Source organism: Engraulis encrasicolus, chromosome 18, assembly GCF_034702125.1.
Source record: "Engraulis encrasicolus isolate BLACKSEA-1 chromosome 18, IST_EnEncr_1.0, whole genome shotgun sequence".
Taxonomy (NCBI): Eukaryota; Metazoa; Chordata; class Actinopteri; order Clupeiformes; family Engraulidae; genus Engraulis; species Engraulis encrasicolus.
The window spans coordinates 51687403-51710037 of record NC_085874.1 but is presented as its reverse complement, the minus strand read 5'-3'; the positions used below and the strand labels follow the sequence as shown (position 1 = coordinate 51710037).

The following is a 22635-nucleotide window of genomic DNA, read 5'->3' as shown; positions in this document are numbered from 1 at the left end:
ACACACACACACGCACACGCAGACACACACACACGCACACGCAGACACACACACACACACGCAGACACACACACACACACACACACACACACGCAGACACACACACACGCAGACACACACACACGCAGACACACACACACGCAGACACACAGACACACACACACACACACACACACACACACACGCAGACACACGCAGACACATACGTAGACACACACGCAAGCACGCAGACACATACGTAGACATACAGATAGACAGACACACACACACACGCAGAAAGACACACAAGCAGACACATACGTAGACATACAGATAGACAGACACACACACACACACACGTAGACAGACACACAAGCAGACACATACGTAGACATACAGATAGAAAGACACACACGCAGACAGACACACACACCAGAAGTAGTTAGACACGAAACAACTTAAACAACTTAAAACACATAAATGTTGATGCATCTGACCAGTGCATCCGATTTGATAAACTTTGCTGCTGGACTCCTGAGCACTTGTGACTGTCTGGCAGCTCAACGTGAGCAAATCAACTTGCAAACAATTTCATATTATTGTCTGGCTTGCCAGGCCAACTACAAGTTGCACTACGTTGGACAATCCTACAGGAGATTGTCAATGTGAGTGCGTGTATGTGCGTGCACTGGATCATCAGTGTGTGTGTGTGTGTGTGTGTGTGTGTGTGTGTGTGTGTGTGTGTGTGTGTGTGTGTGTGTTACCTGGCATGCTAGTGAAGGCGAGGGCGGGGTTGGTGTGTGTGTGTTACCTGAAAGCGAAAGCCCATTGGGAAACTCCAACTCCCATTGTCATTGTGACACAGCACTCCACACTCCAAGTGAACACTGCACACTGCACACAACGAAATTGCATTTATGCCTCACCCGTGCAAGGGGGCAGCCCTCAGTGGCGCCCCATGGGGAGCAGTGCGATGGGACGGTACCATGCTCAGGGTACCTCAGTCATGGAGGAGGATGGGGGAGAGCACTGGTTGATTACTCCCACCACCAACCTGGCGGGTCGGGAGTACCCGGGTACCTGGCATGCTAGTGAAAGCCAGGGCAGGGTTGTGTGTGTGTGTGTGTGTGTTACCTGGCATGCTAGTGAAAGCGAGGGCAGGGTTGTGTGTGTGTGTGCCTCACCCGGCATGCTAGTGAAAGCGAGGGCAGGGTTGGTGTGTGTGTGTGTGTGTGTGTGTGTGTGTGTGTGTGTGTGTGTGTGTTACCTGGCATGCTAGTGAAGGCGAGGGCAGGGTTGGCGGCGGCTGCTGCAGCTAGAGACTCCTGCTGGCTCTGGCCTCCCTGGCCCGGGGTCAGAGGGCGCTGGTTGGAGCCCGCACGCATCACCTACAGGTCAAGAGGTCAAGAGGTCAACAGGTTAACAGGTCAACAGGGGAGGAGGTTACACGCGTGTTAGTGTTGATGGCAATAAGTCACACATGTACACGTTACACATTTATAAGCATTGATGCCAATAAAAGTTACATGTGTACTAGTATTGATGACAAGAAGGGCTCCTTTATTTGGTATGCGATGAGAATTATTTATGAAATCTCAAGAGTACAGAATGTGGGTTCAATCACAGCATGTCTCCACAAAGACCATTCAGCACCAACTGCAGAGCATCAACACTGCCCCAAATGTCTCTTTAAAACGGTCATAGAGTTTAAGTCCTAGTTTTGCTTTATAGTTTGGACTGATTCTGATATTTAAAAAAACACTTTAAAGGGTGGCTGTGTTACACTTTAAAGGTTATGTGTGTTACACTTGTGTACAATTGTAGGACTTCTTTCAGCATCTAGCACCTCACTAGGGGTGCATCCCAATATGTGACCTTGCCTCCTCCACTTCTGCTTGTCTCCTCGTCCCGCCTCCTGGCCCCTCCTCCGTGGAGAAAACGATGAACTTTCCCAGCTGTCAGCCGAGCCACAGCAACTTTTGAGGGACTGTTTTTCATTCACCATCTCAATTGCAAATGAGAAAAAGACTTTACAATTGAGCTTTTGCAAGATATTGAAATATAATGCCGTTGTCAGTGATGTCATCATGACGAGAAGCAAGTGGAGGAGGAAAGTGGAGGAGGCAAGGTCCCATATTAAAACGCACTCTAGGACATTTGCATCATGCTTCAAGATAACATCCTGTCCCCACACACACACACACACCTGTGGCTGTCCTGGTCCCGGGCCCTGATTGGACGCCTGCTGGTTAGCATTGTGATTGGCGGCTGCTGCAGCCTGTTGCTGGAAGAGGTTGGCTGGATACACGCCCCACGGGACCCCATAGTACTGTGGGGGCACCACGGCAGGGCCTGGGGAGAGAGGAGAGGAGAGAAGAGAGAGGAGAAGAGAAGACAGTAGAGGAGAGAGTAGAGTAGAGAGTAGAGTAGAGGAGAGGAGAGAAGACAGTAGAGGAGAGAGAAGAGAGAGAGTAGAGTAGAGAGGAGAGAGTAGAGAAGACAGTAGAGGAGAGAGAAGAGAGAGAGTAGAGTAGAGGAGAGGAGAGGAGAGAGTAGAGTAGAGTAGAGAGTAGAAGACAGTAGAGGAGAGAGAAGACAGTAGAGGAGAGAGAAGAGAGAGTAGAGTAGAAAGGAGAGAGTAGAGAAGACAGTAGAGGAGAGAGAAGAGAGAAAAATCTATTAATATTAATGACATACAAACAGATTACTGGGTACGCGCCCCAGGGGGCGCTAGTGGTGTGGATCAGCACTGCCCTCACGATCCGATCACGATTTGGGAGGTAGCGATTCGATGCGATCTGATCCGATCCGATTCAATTCTACAATGCATTGCAATGCATTACATTTCTCTCTCTGCCACTCGCTTCCCGTCACTCTCTTTACTGTCCCGTCACAAAAATAAAGCCTTAAAACCCCCCCAAAAAAGCCCAAAAATGGCAGCTCCAGAATCAGACCCTCAGTGGTGCAAATGAAATGAACAGGAGGGGATGGCAGGTCAGTGCCCATGATGGTAATAATTTGGGATGGTAAGTGCAGGCTAGTAACTATGCTCTGAGTGCCCAGAGTGCCATCTCTCGTATGATTCTAGAATAGAGTGCACCCTCTCCTATGATTCTAGAATAGAGTGCACCCTCTCTGTTATGATTCTAGAATAGAGTGCACCCTCTCTGTTATGATTCTAGAATAGAGTGCACCCTCTCTCTTATGATTCTAGAATAGAGTGCACCCTCTCTGTTATGATTCTAGAACATTGGGAGCTCTTCACGCTGTTGCTTGGCAACACTGCTCCAAAAGTTGGCCCATATCTCCAGCTCCTTCTAAACAGAAAGAAAAAAAGACAAAACTAAAGGAACTGAATGTAGGTTAGTGTGGCCATTTGCAAATACAGGAAACGGGCTCACACGCACGCACGCACACACGCACACACACTAGTGGTCATGTGGCACGTTTTGATGGTACAATTAGGAGCCAATGGGAGTGGTCCTTCTCATATACATAGGCTGTCTCTGGTGTGGTGTCCGAAACCGATGCATGAGTGGCACCTAAGACAAATCCCTATCCACTGCACTTGTATGCAAAGGTGCTGGCCGACAGTAGGTTTTAACAGCAACACTACAGAGGCAGCAGTGCATGCAGAGGGCTTACCAGACAGGAAACAGGCCTGTACTGGTTTCAGACAGGTAGCCATGACAACACATCTGACCTGAGTGGCTATACATGTGCAAACACACAGTGTGTGAGTGTGTGTGTGTGTGTGTGTGTTTGTGTTTGTGTTGTCCTCACCTGCGAGGATGGTGGCTGCGGTGTGTGTGTGTGTGTGTTGTCCTCACCTGCGAGGGTGGCGGCTGCGGTGTGTGTGTGTGTGTGTGTGTGTGTGTGTGTGTGTGTGTGTGTGTGTGTGTGTGTGAGTGTGAGTGTGAGTGTGTGTGGTCCTCACCTGCGAGGGTGGCGGCTGCGGCCAGGCCGGCGGCAGTGTAGGGGTCGGCACCAGGAGGGGCATTAATGATGTACGGGTTTGGCACAAACGCTGGAGCAAGGCCTAAAGACACACACACGGGAGAGGAGAGAGGGAGAGAGAGAGAGAGGGGGAGGGGGGAGAGAGAGAGAGAGAGAGCAGAGAGGAGAGAGGAGAGAGAGAGGAGAGAGAGAGACAGACAGAGAGAGAGAGAGAGAGAGAGAGACAGACAGACAGAGAGAGAGAGAGAGAGAGACAGAGAGAGAGAGAGACAGACACACAGAGAGAGAGAGACAGAGAGAGAGAGACAGACAGAGAGAGAGAGAGAGAGAGAGAGAGAGAGAGAGAGAGAGACAGGCACTGTCAGACAGGATTCTTCAGCTTCATTTCCAGAAATGCATGCATCTCCTGCCCAGATGGCTGGTCATGTGTGTGAGAGTGAGTGTGTGTGTGTGAGAGTGAGCTACCCAGGTGAGGTTGTTGGGCTGCTGCGAGGGCGTACTGCTGTGTGTGTGTGTGTGTGTGTGTGTGTGTGTGTGTGTGTGTGTGTGTGTGTGTGTGTGTGTGTGTGTGTGTGTGTGTGTGTGTGTGTGTGTGTGTGTGTGTGTGTGTGTGTGTTACCCAGGTGAGGCTGCTGGGCTGCTGCGAGGGCGTACTGCTGTGTGTGTGTGCGTGTGCGTGTGGGTGTGCGTGTGCGTGTGCGTGTGCGTGTGCGTGTGCGTGTGTGTGTGTGTGTGTGTTACCCAGGTGAGGTTGTTGGGCTGCTGCGAGGGCGTACTGCTGCTGCTGGGCGGCCGTCAGCTGTTGGACAGTCAGGTGGCTCGACCTCTGGAACAGCTGCATCAGCAAAAGGTCAAAGGGCAAAGGTCACGGTCACAGTCGGACAAGTGCACAGCAAGGCAATGGGTCTTTCTCAAATGCAAGGCCAGTGTCCTTCCAAGTGTATCAGCCTAATTAGGCACGCCCAGTGATTGGATACCCTTAATTAGCCATACCCAGTGATTGGATATTCTGTAGAGTTCACCAAAAAGTATCCAATCACTGGGCGTGACTAATTAGGCTGATACACTTGGAAGGACACTGGCCTTGCATTTGAGAAAGACCCATAGAAAGGCAGTCAGAGTAGAGGAAGATGATTCAAGCGTGTGCATTTCCTGGATCCATGCATCATGTGATCACCCCTTTAGGTAGTAATTAAGAAGTAATTGACTTTGTATCGAGTCTCGTGACAAAAGCGACTTGGGCAACTAGAAGCGATACGTGCGACGAGAGCAACAGTTTGTAGGCAGCGACAGCCATGTTGGAATAGGGAGGGAAAGTAATCTCATCGCCCCCTGCTGGCAACGTTCCAACCCCCTGCAACAAATGAATGTTTTTTTTCTTTGAAAAATTACATCTCGGCCCTGACGACGAAGTAGAAGTAGTGGCAGTCATATGATGGGCATGTTGGCCCGTTTTATCGAATCAGGTGGTAAAATGTTCGGTTTTTCACTGATCTGAGCTGATTTTAATATTCTTTAAAAAGCTAATACAGAACTACACTGACTGGCATGTGTGGCTTGTTTACTCCATGTAATTAGCATAGCCAAATTAGCATAGCCAAACATGAGCCAGAGAGGTGGTTACTCGTCACCACAGAAGCCATCATATCTACTAGAGAATTTAAAACCATACCAAAATGATTGCGTGTATATATGTGTAATAAGAAGACAATGTGGAACTCATAGGATTACAAGAATGTGAAGATATGCGAAGAACTTGCGTTCGTTCGCGTTCATTTGTTTCTCTGTGTTGTCAACGAGGCGCGAAGCACAGCATGCTGGGAGCTGTAGTCCGTTTCCGACCAGATTGGCACAATTTCTATTTTTCTTAAAAGGGCAAAAAATGACTTAAGATTTTCACAGGTAGTAGTTCATTCTATTGTGTACGCTGAAAAATGTGTCTGGTGTTATAGTTCCAAGTCATATCTTTGTGGGATTTTTTTAAAAACTTGTCTATGGGAGTTTCAATAGGATTACCCTGGTGTTTGGAACGTAACCGCTAGGATCGCTGTTTTCCACTTTCCCTCCCAATGCTTGCATTCTGATTTTACCAGACATACTCTAGTCGCTTCAATAGCTCGTATCGCTCTTGCTGCACAGAAGCGATTCTCTGTCGCTTGAATCTTAAGAAAAATGTTAATGTGATGCTGTGTTGTGATGATATGGTGGGGGTTGTACTGTGTAGATGTGAAATTACATTACACATTTCACCCTTGCACAGGTGAGGCAGGAATGCCATTTCGTTGTGTGCAGTGTTCACTTGTGCGCTGTGAAGTGCTGTGTCACAATGACAATGGGAGTTTCCTAGTTGGGCTTTCCCTTCCCTTCACACTTCACATTACTGCAGCGGGGTCGTGACCCTTGTAGTTCCTCCACTATTACACAACACATAACAATGTAGTATTTATCAAGTACAGTGCACATAATCCCTCTGAAGAATTTGAAGCGGTGTTCAGAAGATCTTAAACGCTATGCAACACTAGATCATGTAAGCGTAATGCATAACATGCTTTTCATTTATGTAACCGTTATGAGAGGACTGAACACTCCCACCCCAGAGTAATCAACTCAAAGTCAATCTCAATTCAATCCCGCAGCTCCACAACTATTGGCAAGCACAGCCAAACTACTTCCACGCGTTCTCTCAAGAGTCACCGGAACCCGGACCCCTGCAATACATGTCGTGTAGGGCTGCACAATTACTCGAACTTCAATCAAAATGGCGATTTTGGCCGCCACGATTATAAAACATGAAAATCCAGTGTTCCATCTAAGCTACGCGCACCTGCAGACTTGTGCACTGCTCGCACATTCTCAGCACAAAGACATTTCAGCCAATAGTTGTTGACAACTGTCTCTGGGTGGAGGATAAGTCTGTGAACCAATAAGCAGACAGTGCTGAGAGGGGACGGGCGGCAGCATTTTGGCAAGGAACACGGAAATCTCTGTGTCAGTGCACTCACTGCTGGGCAGAGGAGGGGAGTTGTTTCATCATGGTGGCTAGCCTATATGAGGAATTCAAACATTAAACCAGCCATTGCTTGATGCTGGAGTCTCTGAGGGTGTTTTGAAACGATGTGCTTTGACCAGCAACCGTTTGTGATTATGGAAAGCCAAGTAGTTATGAAGAGAAATAGCTTCATTTCTGGTCTAAGAAATCGCTAGTTAGCATGCTAACACAAACGAAATAAGCTAAGCAATGTTGTCTACAACAATTAGATTGACTCATTAACACCCACCTGCATGTAGATATCATAGCTGCTTTGGTGGGCAAATAATGTAAAGTTTCACTGGTGCAGTGAGTTAAATTACAAAGAGTGAAATTCAACACAATGTGTAGCTGCCATAGTTGCTTCTGCTTCCTACATACTTAAATGTGTTAGCTTGCTAGCTTGACAAATGCACTGCAGTCCAAAATGGCAGAACCTAACAGAACCATAGGCAATAATACACATCATGAAGCTATGTTTTATTTAAATGGTTATGTTTTCATGCCAAGTCATGAAGTATTACTTTACAGACCAGAGCATATGCATATTATTAAATTCAAAAGTGACAGCTCTTCAGCACAGCCCTTTGATTTCTCAACTCACTCTCTCTTTCCCTTCCTAGTTAAAACACATAGATAACCTCCTTCTAACTCTCCTACTCACAAATGCACTACTACCTCCAGTCCAGAATTGAAATTAGCTGGGAATCATACAATAGACAGCACAAACGTTAAGCTTATCAAATTGGTTATGCTGCCATGCTTTGTGAGTGTAGACATGCCATCATGCAGACCATAGCTTCTTGGTCTAGCCTACACTTTTTACATGCAAATGTTCTGGTCTTCACTCACCCTGCCCTGCTTGTGTTTTTCCAAGTGTTTTGGGAAAATACAGTGTGATGCCACTCGGTTGGCCTGTTGAGGAGCCAAACTAAGATATTGCCACTGTATGGCATATTTTATTTAATCGTGATTATAATCGAAACCTTGATTTTGATCAAAATAATCGTGATTATGCTCAAAATAATCGTGATTATGATTTTTTCCATAATCGTGCAGCCCTAATGTCATGTGTTGTGTTTTGGTGGGTGGCTGACCTTAATTTAACCACACATTACACATCACGGTAACGATGATTAGTCTTGGCTGCATTTGACGCCTTCACACAAACTTTTTGTCAACAATGCCAGTTGTATTGACCCTACAACTGCACCAAGGCCCTCCGCACTACTCTCCAAGTCACAGTACAGGGGCAGGAGGATAAAGGGGCCGTACTGCCCTACAAAGCAAAAAGGCAGTAACTGCGCGACTCGCAAACTGAGTCAGTTGACTTTAAAATGATGCTGCAATCCAGCATAAGTGGTTTTTGGGATATTACTGAAATGTGACATTTTTGTTACTTTATATTACTACCCTTTTTCCAAATCAATCATTTTATTTATCTGTAGACTTTGATATATATGGCATTAAAGTTATAGTTGGTCATTTTAAACAGCAATGCAGTTACTGCCTTTTTGCTTTGCAGGGCAGCGTAGTGGTTCAGACAAAGTGCGGAGCACTGCTCTGCCAGCGTTGGATTCCACCGCGTCCAATACAACCCTGCACACCGGCGCTGATGTCGGCTGCCGATTAGGGACGAGTTCCATTTAGTTGGAGCCACCCGTTGGTTATCCATGCTCTGCTGGGTTGGATTCCAGCTCGATATCATTTCTCCATCCTCCCCCATCTCTCACTAGCTGTCAGCATCTCGCACGGTCCTGTCAGTAAAGCCATAAAAGCCCCTAAAAATATATGCTCACCTGTCGTCCAGAGTTGTAGGAACCAGTGTGTGGCGGGCCGAAAAAGAACCAGAACCTCCAACACCCGAATATTATATCATATTTAAAAAGTAACAACAACCCCCCCCCACCCTGTGCGGCCCACTCACCTGTTGTCCGGAGTTGTAGTCGAAGAGTCCGACGGGGGTGCCGGATGAGTCCACCTGGATCTGGTTTCCTGCGTAGTCGAACTGGAGTGCCTCCACCCCTCCCTGCTGCTCCATGCCCCCCATGCCCTGCTGGTCCTGCCCCTGGAAGTCCTCCGGGGCCTGTTGGGGCTTGTTGGCCGCGGCGGCGGCGGCGGCGGCAGCAGCAGCAGCAGCAGCAGCGGCGGCGTTGGCAGCGGCCTGCAGGGCGTGCTGGTGACCCATCATCTCCAGACCACTCTGGGTCGGAACCAGGCGCTCAACCGCCTCCGTAGGGGACGCCTGCCTGCTACCGGGGGTCGGGCTGGAGGAGGAGGAGGAGGAGGAGGAGCAGGAAGAGGAGGAGAAGGAGAAGGAGGAGGAAGAAGAGGAGGAGGAAGAAGAGGAGGAGGAGGAAGAAGAAGAGGAGAGGAGGAGGAGGAGGAAGAAGAGGAGGAGGAGGAAGAAGAGCAAGAGGAGGAGAGGAGGAGGAGGAGGAGGAGGGAGAGGAAGAAGAGGAGGAGGACGAGGAAGAAGAGGAGGAGGAAGAGGAGAGGAGGAGGAAGAGTAGGAGGAGGCAGAAGAGGAGGAAGAGGAGGAGAGGAGGAGGAAGAGAAGAGGAGGAGGAAGAGGAGGAAGAGGAGGAGGAAGAGGAGGAGAGGAGGAGGAGAGGTAAATGCTTTATTACAAGGACAGGAGAAATGTTCAAAGATGCAATAGATCATTAAAATGCAGTTTTAACTTATATTTCTTATTAGGCTTATTTTTGTTTGTTTTGCATATTCATTTTTCGAATATTTATTTTGATTCGTTTTACGATTTCTTCCAACTTGCCGCAGCCGAGGCACCTCAGGGGTCCCCGGCCCCCATGTTGAAAACCACTGCGGTATGGTACTGTACGTACCTGAAGTGCTTGCAGTCGCGGCCCATGGCATTAAAGCAGGCTACATTTATTTACTGAGGCCTATGGTCCTTAACCACCCTGCCCCCCCGACTCCACCTCTACCCCATCCTCTCTCTCCTTCCCTCTATTCTCTAGCCCTGCCACATGCCTACAGGTGCTACATAAAACGAAGTCATCATTAGTCAGTAGGGATGGGTATTGCAGCCATGTCCCTGGATCCATTCAATTTCGATTCTTAGGGCTTTGAATCGATTAATCACGATTGAATTCAATTTCAATTTCATTCCGAATCGATTCAATCCGTTTCCTTCTTGGTGCCAGGATTTCCCCCAAAAGATGCTGTTGCCTATTTTTATATAAAAATGTCAAAGGGCTGTGGCTTGACAGTGTTAACAGATTGCTAATTTGTAATAAGTAGGCCTAGGCCTAATTGACTAGTACGTACTGGGTATTTTCCATAGACCTAAATTAAATAAAAAGCACAAAAAGAAAAACAAAAAAAAACAAAAAAAACGATTTTGTGCCCTGTGAATCAATTATGTGAATTTTGATTCGATTCGATCGATTATCGATTAACTCTATTATTTTACCCAGCCCTATTAATCAGTATTATTATTATTATTATTATTATTATTATTATGATTACTGTGCTGTACATACTTGAAGTCTTTGCAGTCTCGGTCCATGCCGTTGAGCAGTCCTCTTCCGTTGGCCTTGGAGGCGTCGCCCTCCTCTCCCCCCTTCATCTCCGCGCCCTTGTCCTCCTCGAAGGGCGACGTCTTGTCTTTGGGGTCTCCTTTGTCACGGCTGTCAGGGTCCGCGTCGCCCCCGCCCTGAGACATCGGGAAGAAAACAAGTGCAGAGTTGGAATCAAGATGAATTTCAGACTATTGAGCACATTTTTCTTCTTCAAAAAGGGCTCTGTTCATGCCATCCCAAACAATCTAAAAAATACTTGATTAACAACATTCCCCAGGCTTACTTCAGTCAAATGTTGAGTTTGTTGTACTTTGGAAAACCATTACTATTTTGGTAGCAGTTGCTATTGCTAAATCATTCAGAAGGGTTATGGGCAGCCTAACAGGATCTAGCAGGCTGGATATACTGGGAGAGCACAACAAACTTTAAAGTGGGACATGGGACATGGGACATGGGATGTGGGAAGTGGGACGTGGGACGTGGGACGTGGGATATGGGATATGGGATATGGGATATGGGATATGGGATATGGGATATGGGATATGGGATATGGGATATGGGATATGGGATATGGGATATGGGATATGGGATATGGGATATGGGATATGGGATATGGGATATGGGATATGGGACGTGGGACGTGGGACGTGGGACGTGGGACGTGGGACGTGGATGTGAGACATGAGACATGGGATATGGCGGGCCTGGCAATACGAGGGATATAACTGACTTTACTTTAAAAGGTGCGCTGTGTAAGATTGTGGCCAGAGTGGGTATATTACACAGAGCACCTTTAAGGACTGCCGGCTTATTGTTTGCACTACATTAGTGTGACAGTAGGAAGTGCAACTTGCTGATTTTTTTGGGCATTGCTGGGTGTTGCTCAGTGCATTTTTTATTGCCTTTATTTATGACAGTGGAGGACAGTGGATGAGAGACAGGAAATGAGTGGGGAGAGAGAGACGAGGAAGTATCGGCAAATGATCCGGGCCGGATTTGAACCCGGGTCACCGGCGTAGTAACCCAGTACCCTACCGTTAGGCCAGTGCAACTTTTTAATAGTGTCTGGGTCCAGCTGGGCGTTGCTCATCTCCCAGTCGAACCTGCAATTCCTTCCTGTGAACCCGATCAAACTATGGGCAGTCATGGGTACGCGGTTAGAGCGTCAGACTTATAGCCCAAAGGTTGCCAGTTCGACTCCCGACCCGCCAGGTTGGTGGAGGGGAGTAATTAACCAGTGCTCTCCCCCCCATCCTCCTCGATGACTGAGGTACCCTGAGCACCCAAACGGCATCGCTGCTCTGCCACCCTACTCTCGTCTAGTTGGTTTCCTGTGGATCAGTGCCACTTGGCATTTCCCATTCGCCTTTAAACGCGTCTGAACTGCATTGGCATTGGCGACCTGGCGAAGGCCGGCTGTCTTGAGACAATGGAAGGCGCAGTAGATGGAACTAACTGACTGACGACGAGGCCAATGAATTGAATCAGGAGGGCCTGAGGAGTGGCATGCATCCCTGGCAGCAGGCATGCCAGGCATCTGGCCCAGAGGACGCTGGGAAACAACCTGAAGGTCACATGTCATGGGGCTTACTCTGCCACACAACACACTGGCATCCCATGCACTGACTGGGACACACTGGCTCAAACTTGTTGGGCGCCTTTTGAACCTCATAGCTATCTTCTGAACCTGGGGTTGAATTTGACATCTCTGAGGGTGAGGGAGTGTGCGCCTGGTGACTTACGAAGCCTCCGTTGCGGTAGTGTGAGGGTGTGCGTGCCTGTGTGCGTGCCTGTGTGTGTGTGTGTGTGTGTGTGTGTGTGTGTGTGTGTGTGTGTGTGTGTGTGTGTGTGTGTGTGTGTGTGTGTGTGTCTGGCGAATTACGAATCGTCCGTTGCGGTAGCGTGTGTGTGAGTGTGTGAGTGTGTGTATGCGTGTGTGTGTGTGTGTGTGTCTAGCGACTTACAAATCCTCCGTTGCCTTAGCGTGAGGTTGTGTGTGCGAGCGTGTCTAGCGACTTACGAATCCTCCGTTGCCGTAGCGTGTGTGTCTGGCGACTTACGAAGCTTCTGTTGTGATAGAGTGAGGGTGTGTGTGCGTGTGTGTGAGCGTGTCTGTGGCGACTTATGAATCCTCCGTTGCTGTAGTGTGTGTGTGTGTGTGTGTGTGTGTGTGTGTGTGTGTGTGTGTGTGTGTGTGGCGACTTATGAATCCTCCGTTGCTGTAGTGTGTGTGTGTGTGTGTGTGTGTGTGTGTGTGTGTGTGGCGACTTACGAATCCTCCGTTGCGGTATCTGGCGTCCATCTTGTCCCCGGGGGAGGAGCTGAGTACGTACTCCACCATGCTGACCCCCAGGCCACCGCCCTCCGAGCGCGGAGACAGCACCGAGCTCGCATCACCGTTACCATGGAAACCCTGGCCTGGACGCCGCTGCACCATGATGGGCTGGGACACGGAGTGGTCTGAGAGAGAGAGAGAGAGAGAGAGAGAGAGAGAGAGAGAGAGAGAGAGAGAGAGAGAGAGAGAGAGAGAGGAGTGTGGAGAGCAGAGGAAGGATGAAAACAAATGAATAATATATAAATAAATTCCTAAATCCGGCCACCTCATTACCCATCCTCTAGGGAGCTGAGACACAGTGTTTATGACTCCAGTGGTGTTTAAAACAAGAGGAGAGGGGAGGAGAGGATGGTAGAGGGGGGGACAGGAAAGGAGAGGAGAGGAGAGGAGAGGAGAAGAGGGGAGAGGAGAGGATGGAAGAGGAGAGGAGAGGATAGGAGGGGGGAGGATAGGAGAGGGGAGGACAGGAGAGGAGAGGAGAAGAGGGGAGAGGAGAAGAGGGGAGAGCAGAGGAGAGGAGAGGAGAAGAGAGGAGAAGAGGGGAGAGGAAGAGGGGAGAGGAGAGGAGAGCGGAGCAGAGGAGAGGAGAGGAAAGGAGAGGAGAGGAGGGGAGAAGAAGGGAGAGCAGAGGAGAGGAGAAGAGGGGAGAGCAGAGGAGAGGAGAAGAGGGGAAGAGGGGAAGAGAGGAGACGAGGGGAGAGGAGAGGAGAAGAGGGGAGAGGAGAGGAGAGGAGAGGAGAGGAGAGGAGAGGAGAGGAGAGGAGAAGAGGGGAGAGGAGAGGAGAAGAGGGGAGAGGAGAGGAGAGGAGAGGAGAGGAGAGGAGCGAAGAGGAGAGGAGAGGAGAGGAGAGCAGAGCAGAGGAGAGGAGAGGAGGAGAGAGGATAGGAACGAAGAGGAGAGGAGAGGAGAGGAGAAGAGGGGAGAGAGGAGAAGAGGGGAGAGCGGAGCAGAGGAGAGCAGAGGAACGAAGAGGAGAGGAGAGGAGAGGAGAAGAGAGGAGAGGAGAGGAGGAGAGGATGTGGAGTTTAATACAAGAGGAGAGGGGAGGAGAGCAGAGGAGAGGAGAGGAGAGGTGAGGAGAGCAGAGGAGAGGAGAGGAGGAGGGGAGGAGAGCAGAGGAGATGACAGGAGAGGAGCAGAGAGGAGATGAGAGGAGAAGAGGGGAGGAGAGAAGAGGGGATGAGAGGAGAAGAGAGGAGAGGAGAGAGAAGAGGAGAGGAGAGGATGGTAGAGGAGAGGAGGGGAGAGGAGAGGGGATGAGAGGAGAAGAGAGGAGAGGAGAGGAGAGGAGAGGGAAGAGGAGAGGAGAGGATGGAAGAGGAGAGGAGAGGATGGAAGAGGAGAGGAGAGGAGAGGAGTGGAGAGGAGAGGAGAGGATGGTAGAGGAGAGGAGAGGAGAGGAGAGGAGAGGAGAAGAGGGGAGAGGAACGAAGAGGAGAGGTGAGGAACGAAGAGTAGAGGAGAGGAGCGAAGAGGAGAGGAGAGGAGAGGAGAGGAGAGGAGAGGAGGATGTGATGTGGAGTTTAATACAAGAGGAGAGGAGAGGAGAGGAGGATGTGATGTGGAGTTTAATACAAGAGGAGAGCAGAGCAGGGAGTGGGGCAATGGGGTATTTTGGAATCACACCGCTCAGCTGTTTCTCTAATTTAACCCATTTTAGCCTGATGACTCGTATATGTTGATTGACCTTTGGTGCCTGGAGACACATATATGCTGCATTCAGGCTCTTGAGATTGCAGCAATGTGGGTGTGTTACAGCTGAATGAACACATTCTAATGCTTGGGGTTTAAATGCAACTCATTTCATGTCTTTTATGTGCATCAGAGGCTAAGATATTTAGGTTTTTATAGGGTGAGGGCAACTTTCCCAACAAGGGCTTAGACATTCAGCATGCTCAGGATTTCTTTTGCTCCCAATATTTTATTTTTTCGTGACGTTTCGGGTTTTACCCTTCTACACTTCTTCAGACCTTCTTCTTTACCCCTTCTTTTTGGTATGAAGAAGGGGTAAAACCCAAAACGTCACGAAAAAATAAAATATTGGGAGCAAAAGAAATCCTGGTCGTGCAGCGGACTTTTTCTTAGAATCATCTTGTCACTTGTGGTCCTGCTCCCAGGTCAGACGTTCCTGTGGATGTGCGAGCTTTCCACCATTACCTTAGACATTCAGCAGCCGTTTTTTGCAGGTGCTCTAGGCATCAATGGGTTAAACAGGTCCAAAACCAAAAGCCCAATCAGAACAGGAAGGCACGGCTGCTGATTACTACAGGAAGGCACGGCTGCTGATTACTACTAGAGATGTCCGATATTGGCTTTTTTGCCGATATCCGATATGTCGATATTGTCCAACTCTCAATTTTCGATTCCGATATCGGCCGATACCGATGCCGATATATGTGGGTTATTTTTCCTTAAGGTAACATTACAAATCTGCTGTTGTGGAACAAAATATGCTTAATTTTATTGTAATGCCCCACTAGATGTATTCTCCAATCCAACAAAGCTTTCCAAATATTAACATCGTCTGTGCAAAATAGAAAAATAATTAAGGAGAAAAGTGTACAATAATTCAAGCATTATTATATCGGTTTTGATAGGTCAAAAATCCGATACCGATATTGACCGATATTACATTTTATGCTATTATCGGGCCGATAATATCTGTGGGCCGATATTATCGGACATCTCTAATTACTACGTTATGAAAACTGAAAACTGACAATTAGGGGGCATAAACCTTACACTAAACAGTCATGGTAGCTCGGTCAACACACAACACTCATTTTCATATTCAAGCTTTAAATGCTCATCACAAGGTTTGGCACGCAGGAACAAGACCTCATGAGGACCGGATCAAGTAAGTGTAGTATTCAGGAAAAGCAGTAAGAGAGTAGTGTAGTGATCTTACGAGAGGGTCCCCAGGTCTTGTCTAAAAGAGTAACGTAATGATAGAGAGTAGTGTAGTGATCTTACGAGAGGGTATTCAGTGTAATGGTGTAGTGATCTTACGAGAGGGTCCCTAGGCGTTGTCTAAAAGAGTAACGTAGTGATAGAATAGTAAAGTGATCTCATGAGAGTGTCCCAAGGCTACTTACGAGAGGGTATTGAGTAATAGAGTAGGGTAATGACCTTACGAATGGGTATTTAGTGTAATAGTGTCTTTATCTTACGAGAGGGTCTCCAGGCTACTTACGAGAGGGCCCCCAGGCTACTTACGAGAGGGCCCCCAGGCTACTTACGAGAGGGCCCCCAGGCTACTTACGAGAGGGCCCCCAGGCTACTTACGAGAGGGCCACCAGGCTACTTACGAGAGGGTCCCCAGGCTACTTACGAGAGGGCCCCCAGGCTACTTACGAGAGGGCCCCCAGGCTACTTACGAGAGGGCCCCCAGGCTACTTACGAGAGGGTCCCCAGGCTACTTACGAGAGGGCCCCCATGCGTTATCTAAGAGAGTATAGTAATGATCTTACGAGAGGGCCCCCAAGCTACTTACGAGAGGGCCCCCAAGCTACTTACGAGAGGGCCCCCAAGCTACTTACGAGAGGGCCCCCAGGCTACTTACGAGAGGGCCCCCAGGCTACTTACGAGAGGGCCCCCAGGCTACTTACGAGAGGGCCCCCAGGCTACTTACGAGAGGGCCCCCAGGCTACTTACGAGAGGGCCCCCAGGCTACTTACGAGAGGCCCCCAGGCTACTTACGAGAGGGCCCCCAGGCTACTTACGAGAGGGCCCCCAGGCTACTTACGAGAGGGTCCTCATGCTACTTACGAGAGGGTATTGAGTAATAGAGTATAGTAATGATCTTACGAATGGGTATTTAGTGTAATAGTGTCTTTATCTTACGAGAGGGTCCCCAGGCTACTTACGAGAGGGTCCCCAAGCTACTTACGAGAGGGTCCCCAAGCTACTTACGAGAGGGCCCCCAGGCGTTGTCTCTCCACTCCTCTCCCAGCAGCATCCCTTTCCTCCCGTCTTTAGGCAGCTCGTCTGATTCCCACAACTTCTTAGCTGGCAGCAGCTGAAACACACACAAACACATTACAGCAGCTGAAACACACACACATACATTACAGCAGCTGAAAGACGCACACAAACATACAAACTTTACATTTTCACCACCAGTGACCTTACTACAACACAAAAGCACAAAGCTACCATCCAATTAACAACCTAGTTCAATTCACACCAAATAGAAATTTCAGATGAGTGTGTGTGTGTGTGTGTGTGTGTGTGTGTGTGTGTGTGTGTGTGTGTGTGTGTGTGTGTGTGTGTGTAACGACTGGTAAAGCTTCACCCTGCGCTCCTCAAGGCTCCCAGGAGCAAGGTCGCAGATCAATGACTTTAGTTTGTATTTGAAGCGTTCCAAAATGCAATACATCTCATATGAGCATTATTTTCATCAATATAGACAAGATTTTATTATGAGATTAAGCTTTCAAGACAGCATCAGGACAACTGGAGCTGGATTAGTAATCTGATATATTTCCATATCAAATTTAAAAACACAGCATTACTGTGAAACAACAACAAAAAAACAATAATTCAGCATAGCTTCTTGAATATTTCAGATTTTTTTTTTAATTCATTTCTTTAGAGAAAACAAACATGCTTGTGGACCTTAAAAGACTGCATTACGAAGATATTTAATTTAAGCCATATGAATGACTACAAACCTCATTTCCTACAAAGACAATGTACAGGAGAATGCCTCATTTAGGTAGCCTGGGAACTCCCATACTGCCTTTAGTTCTACACAATCATTTCAATCTGAAAGACAGTATGGCGAGGATGACTCATAACGTCCAAGATCATGTGCCCTGTGTCATAATAGCCAAGTATTCCGGCCCCTATGGAATTTACAATAGGCAACTCCCCAGACCTAATCTCACTTGTGACAATCATTTAGGTCCATCATAAAAAAATAGCACTTTCACACACAAAATAACAGGGCGATTAAGAAGTAGGCATTATTCTATTACCTTTCCTGACAAAACAAATACGCTCTAGTGGGGAAAAAGACACACGCGTCGCGCACACGCACGCACGCTCCCCTTATCAACACACGTGTTTAGTTTTCAGGAGCAATTAGGTTTTCCACATAGAACCCAGTGCTGCAGACTAGATATTAAATCAGTTTTGAGCAAACGTTAACGTGTGTGTGTGTGTGTGTGTGTGTGTGTGTGTGTGTGTGTGTGTGTGTGTGTGTGTGTGTGTGTGTGTGTGTGTGTGTGTGTGTGTGTGTGTGTAAAAATGAATACATCACTGTGGCCGCCAGAGGGATGGCTAGGTACACACCAGTTTTGCTGACTCCTAATAATGTTCCTTACACAGCACTTGGTACACACCCCCTCACTCCTTACTCTCACACACACACACATCCTCAGGCGGAGAGTCAGTGTGTGTGTAACCTACACTGCATTCAAATCAGTAACCCCTCACTTCTGCTTACTCACACACACACTGACTCTCCACCTGAGGAGGAGGTGTGTGTGTGTGTGTGTGTGTGTGTGTGTGTGTGTGTGTGTGTGTGTGTGTGTGTGTGTGTGTGTCCTACCTCTCCCATCCCACGAGACACCAGAGCCAGGGTGTGTGTGTGTGTGTGTGTGTGTGTGTGTGTGTGTGTGTGTGTGTGTGTGTGTGTCCTACCTCTCCCATCCCACGAGACACCAGAGCCAGGGTGTGTGTGTGTGTGTGTGTGTGTGTGTGTGTGTGTGTGTGTCCTACCTCTCCCATCCCACGAGACACCAGAGCCAGGGTGTGTGTGTGTGTGTGTGTGTGTGTGTGTGTGTGTGTGTGTGTGTGTCCTACCTCTCCCATCCCACGAGACACCAGAGCCAGGGTGTGTGTGTGTGTGTGTGTGTGTGTGTGTGTGTGTGTGTGTGTGTGTGTGTGTGTGTGTGTGTGTGTGTGTGTGTGTGACCTACCTCTCCCATCCCGCGGGACTCCAGAGCCAGGGTGTGTGTGTGTGTGTGTGTGTGTGTGTGTGTGTGTGTGTGTGTGTGTGTAACCCATCTCTCCCATCCCGCGGGACTCCAGAGCCAGGGTGTGTGTGTGTGTGTGTGTGTGTGTGTGTGTGTGTGTGTGTGTGTGTGTGTGTGTGTGTGTGTGTGTGTGTGTGTGTGTGTGTGTGTGTGTGTGTGTGTGTGTGTGTGTGTGTGTGTGTGTGACCTACCTCTCCCATCCCGCGGGACTCCAGAGCCAGAGCCTGGAAATCATAGTTCATCTCATCCACCGCCCGCACCTGGAGAGAAGAAACACACACACACACACACAGTGAACATTAATATTGAGAGAAGAAACACACACACAAGCACACGCACAGGGTCAAAGACGTCCAACATGTCCTTCAGTGCAACGGATAGTTTTGCTTACTGTAAATGCAAAAAAAGAGATTTGTTTTATTAAATTGAAAAGTGAATGCATGAAAGCCAAGCCAAAATAAAAATAATAAAAAAAAAATGTCATGTTTTTCACAGTTACAGTAAGCAAAAGCATCTGTTAGCACTGAAGGACAGTGTCATGTTGGACGTCTTTGACCTGTATGCACACCAGTCCTCCAGCTCAGCTTTGTTTCATTCTCCAGGTAGGGTTTCAACTAGCCCTTATAGAGTCATGCACGTGCACACACACACACACACACACACACACACACACACACGCGCACGCACACGCGCACGCGCACGCACGCGCGCACGCACGCACGCACCTTCCTGTGGAACATGTGCACCACAGCGGTGCCGCCCGCGCTAGCCAAGTCAAAGTGAAACCAAGAAATGATCCAATGGCAAAGCGTTCTTTTCCTCCTCCTCCTCCAGAGAGAGTAGTCATACCACATAGGGTGCATCCCAATATGTGTCCTTGCCTCCTCCACTTGTGCTTGTCTCCTCGTCCCGCCTCCTGGACCCTCCTCCGTGGAGAAAACAATAAAGTTTCCCAGCTGTCAGCCTCGCCACAACAACTTTTGAGGAACTGTTTTTCATTCACCATCCCAATTGCAAATGAGAAAAAGACTCTACAATTGAGCTTTTGCAAGATATTGAAATATAATGCTGTTGTCAGTGATGTCATCATGACAAGAAGCGAGTGGAGGAGGCAAGTGGAGGAGGCAAGGAGGCATATTAAGATGCACTCATAGTCTTTAAAGCAGCATCCTCTTTAAAGGGACACTGTGCAGGAAATGGTCAAAAAAAGGTACTGCAACTATGCTGCTCATTGAAACTGGGTTGCTTATTGCCAAATTTGATATTTACATGAAAGTTTACTTAGTAATACACACATAATTTCTAGTTTGGTCCAAGTAGAGTCATTTTTGCAGCTAAAATTGCCTATTTTTGGAAATTCAAAATGGCGGACCATGGAGAAGATCCCCCTTTTCATGTATGAAAAGTGCAATTTTTCCAGTCATAATGAATACTTAGAATTTGATGCTGGTGGTAAGTATTCATGAAAAAGGTAACATTAGTGTATGGGCAGCATGAATTCTGGAAATAAACAACTAAAAATCTCACACAGTGTCCCTTTAAAGCAGCATCCTCTTTGGTCACATATTGTATTAAGTCCTCCAAGGGCCGTACCATAAATAAACACAAACCAGGATTTCCCCCTGCATTTTAGGCATATACTGAAGGCAGCCACTTTACAAGACCCCACCTTCACTAAGTCTCTTGAAAATATAACTTAATTGTATTTCAAATGTAATTTCTAAGATTGCTTCTCATGTGAAACTGTATAACATTAAATTATATCGGGAGGCCGGCTAAGATGGCCTTTGGGTCGTAAACGCCCCCAAGCCATAGGTTCCCCACCCATAGGGTATAGGTCATCAACCAATACACACAAACACTGTGTCACTACTGGGTGAGAGGCATTTATTTAAAAAAAAAAAAAAAAAAAAAAAAAAGACTGAAATATTACAGAGAGCATCAGATCCTCGACCAAAGATCCAACCAGTGACTAGGACAGATGGTTGGCATGGTAACCAACATGCCACATGTGGTGGGAAAGTGCCGTCTTCATCATGAGGGAAAAAAACCCTCAAGAGTGAAACACCGGAGAGAGCACACAGTGTGTTTGGGCAACGTCTGAATCCTGTAGTGAATTACAGCCTGCCCCCTCCAGCAGGGGTTGGGGGGGCAAAGGGGAGATTTGTCCTGGGCCCAGGGAGAGATGGGGCCCGGAATGGGATCCTCATTACATTGGTAGTGGGGCCCGGAATGGGGTCCTCATTACATTGGTAGGGGGGCCCGGAATGGGGTCCTCATTACATTGGTAGGGGGGCCCTTTCAGATTACTTTGTCCCAGGGCCCAGCCAAAGTCGTCAGCGGCCCCGTCCTCCTCCACTGCTGCAGAGGCGAGAGTCGCTTTATGGTCATAATAGACTACATCACCGGCCTCGTAAATCACCAGCGTTCCCCTTTTTGCTAGTGCCAGGGTGAGGCGAGCACAGCGAGTATGGCCTATCTCCTCACATGACAAGCACATGGCCCAATCAGCCGTGCTGTTGTCCTCATAGATACAGATCTATGGATGTCCTTCTGTACCACTGGGCTATACATGCCACAATACAAGCCAATTCTATGCCTCTTCCTCTTCCTCTTCCTCCAGTAGGCTGGGCTATACGGGTCAGTTCAAGTGAAATCAGACACTTTGGGACCCGACCGACACAGATTTCGATCATACTTTCTGTTGCTGTTTAGTAGCAAGGTAGCACCCCAGAACTGCATGTGTGAATCTGACACCAATATTAAGGGAGAAACAGACTAGCAAAGGTTATGTGGTGTTATTTGAAAGCTCATTTCAGGCTCTACAAATTACACAAACAGCATGGAATACAACAACCCTCAGAATATGAAATCATGAAAAATTTTAAATTGAATATCAAAAAAACATATAAGTTCCTTGTCTAAACATAGCCTGCAATGTCGTGAAAAACACCTGAAATGCTGGTGTTTGGTTCTTTATTCATTTCAGAGATAATGGGACTCAAAAATGTCATCATACAAATCACCTGGTAGTAATATGGTCATGCCATAGTAATGTCACATGACAGCATGTCCATCGGAGTATGTGAAGGATGAAGATGGTCCATGAGGATCCAGGAAGTGCAGTTTCACCTCTAGTGCTTGGCATACATTCCTCAACACATATACAGCTACAACATACCCTTTGATGCTTGAACATTTAGACAATTCCTTTACTGAGCTTATTCTTTCAACCCTGCTTTCTCTGAATGCTGAAAATAGTCTAGGTTCCACTTTGTCCATTGACAATGGGCAGAAGCTGTGTAGTTTTTGAGTACCTGGAATAGGGACCGACGCAAGTGCAGGGCCCACCGGGAAAATGCCCGTTATGCCAGATGGCCAGTCCAGTCCTGTCCTGTCCCTGACACTACTCTATTACTACTTCATTACAACTCATTTCAACCTTTATGTCCCATCTCTGAAATGAATAAAGAACCAAACACCCCATTTTCATGTGCTGTTTATGGGCTTACAGGCTATGTTTAGACAACTAACCGGCCACTAAACAAGCACAGCAAGTATGATTGAAATCTGTGACGGCCGGGTTCCAAAGTGTCTGATTTCACGTGAAATGACCCATACCACAACACTAGCCAATTCTATTCCTCTTCCTCTTCCTCTTCCTCCAATAGGCTGGGCTATACATACCACAATACTAGCCAATTCTATTCCTCTTCCTCCTGTCCCCCTGGCCTATACATACCACAATATCAGCCAATTCTATTCCTCTTCCTCTTCCTCTTCTTCCTCCTCTAGCGCGCTGGGCCATA

The 22635-nt window shown here is 47.9% G+C and overlaps 1 protein-coding gene across 1 annotated transcript in view; it reads right to left on the bottom strand.

Annotated features, from left to right (window-relative positions):
- Positions 1-22635, bottom strand: part of pum2 (pumilio RNA-binding family member 2) — a 59130-nt gene that overhangs the window by 25007 nt on the left and 11488 nt on the right. Inside the window, exons 3-11 of the mRNA XM_063223814.1 lie at positions 19018-19086; positions 16758-16863; positions 12782-12969; positions 10471-10643; positions 8892-9231; positions 4678-4771; positions 3917-4018; positions 2186-2331; positions 1247-1367 (exon numbers count right to left, since the gene is read on the bottom strand). Of these exons, the coding sequence (XP_063079884.1) occupies positions 1247-1367; positions 2186-2331; positions 3917-4018; positions 4678-4771; positions 8892-9231; positions 10471-10643; positions 12782-12969; positions 16758-16863; positions 19018-19086 (1339 nt within the window). The remainder of the gene's footprint in view (positions 1-1246; positions 1368-2185; positions 2332-3916; positions 4019-4677; positions 4772-8891; positions 9232-10470; positions 10644-12781; positions 12970-16757; positions 16864-19017; positions 19087-22635) is intronic.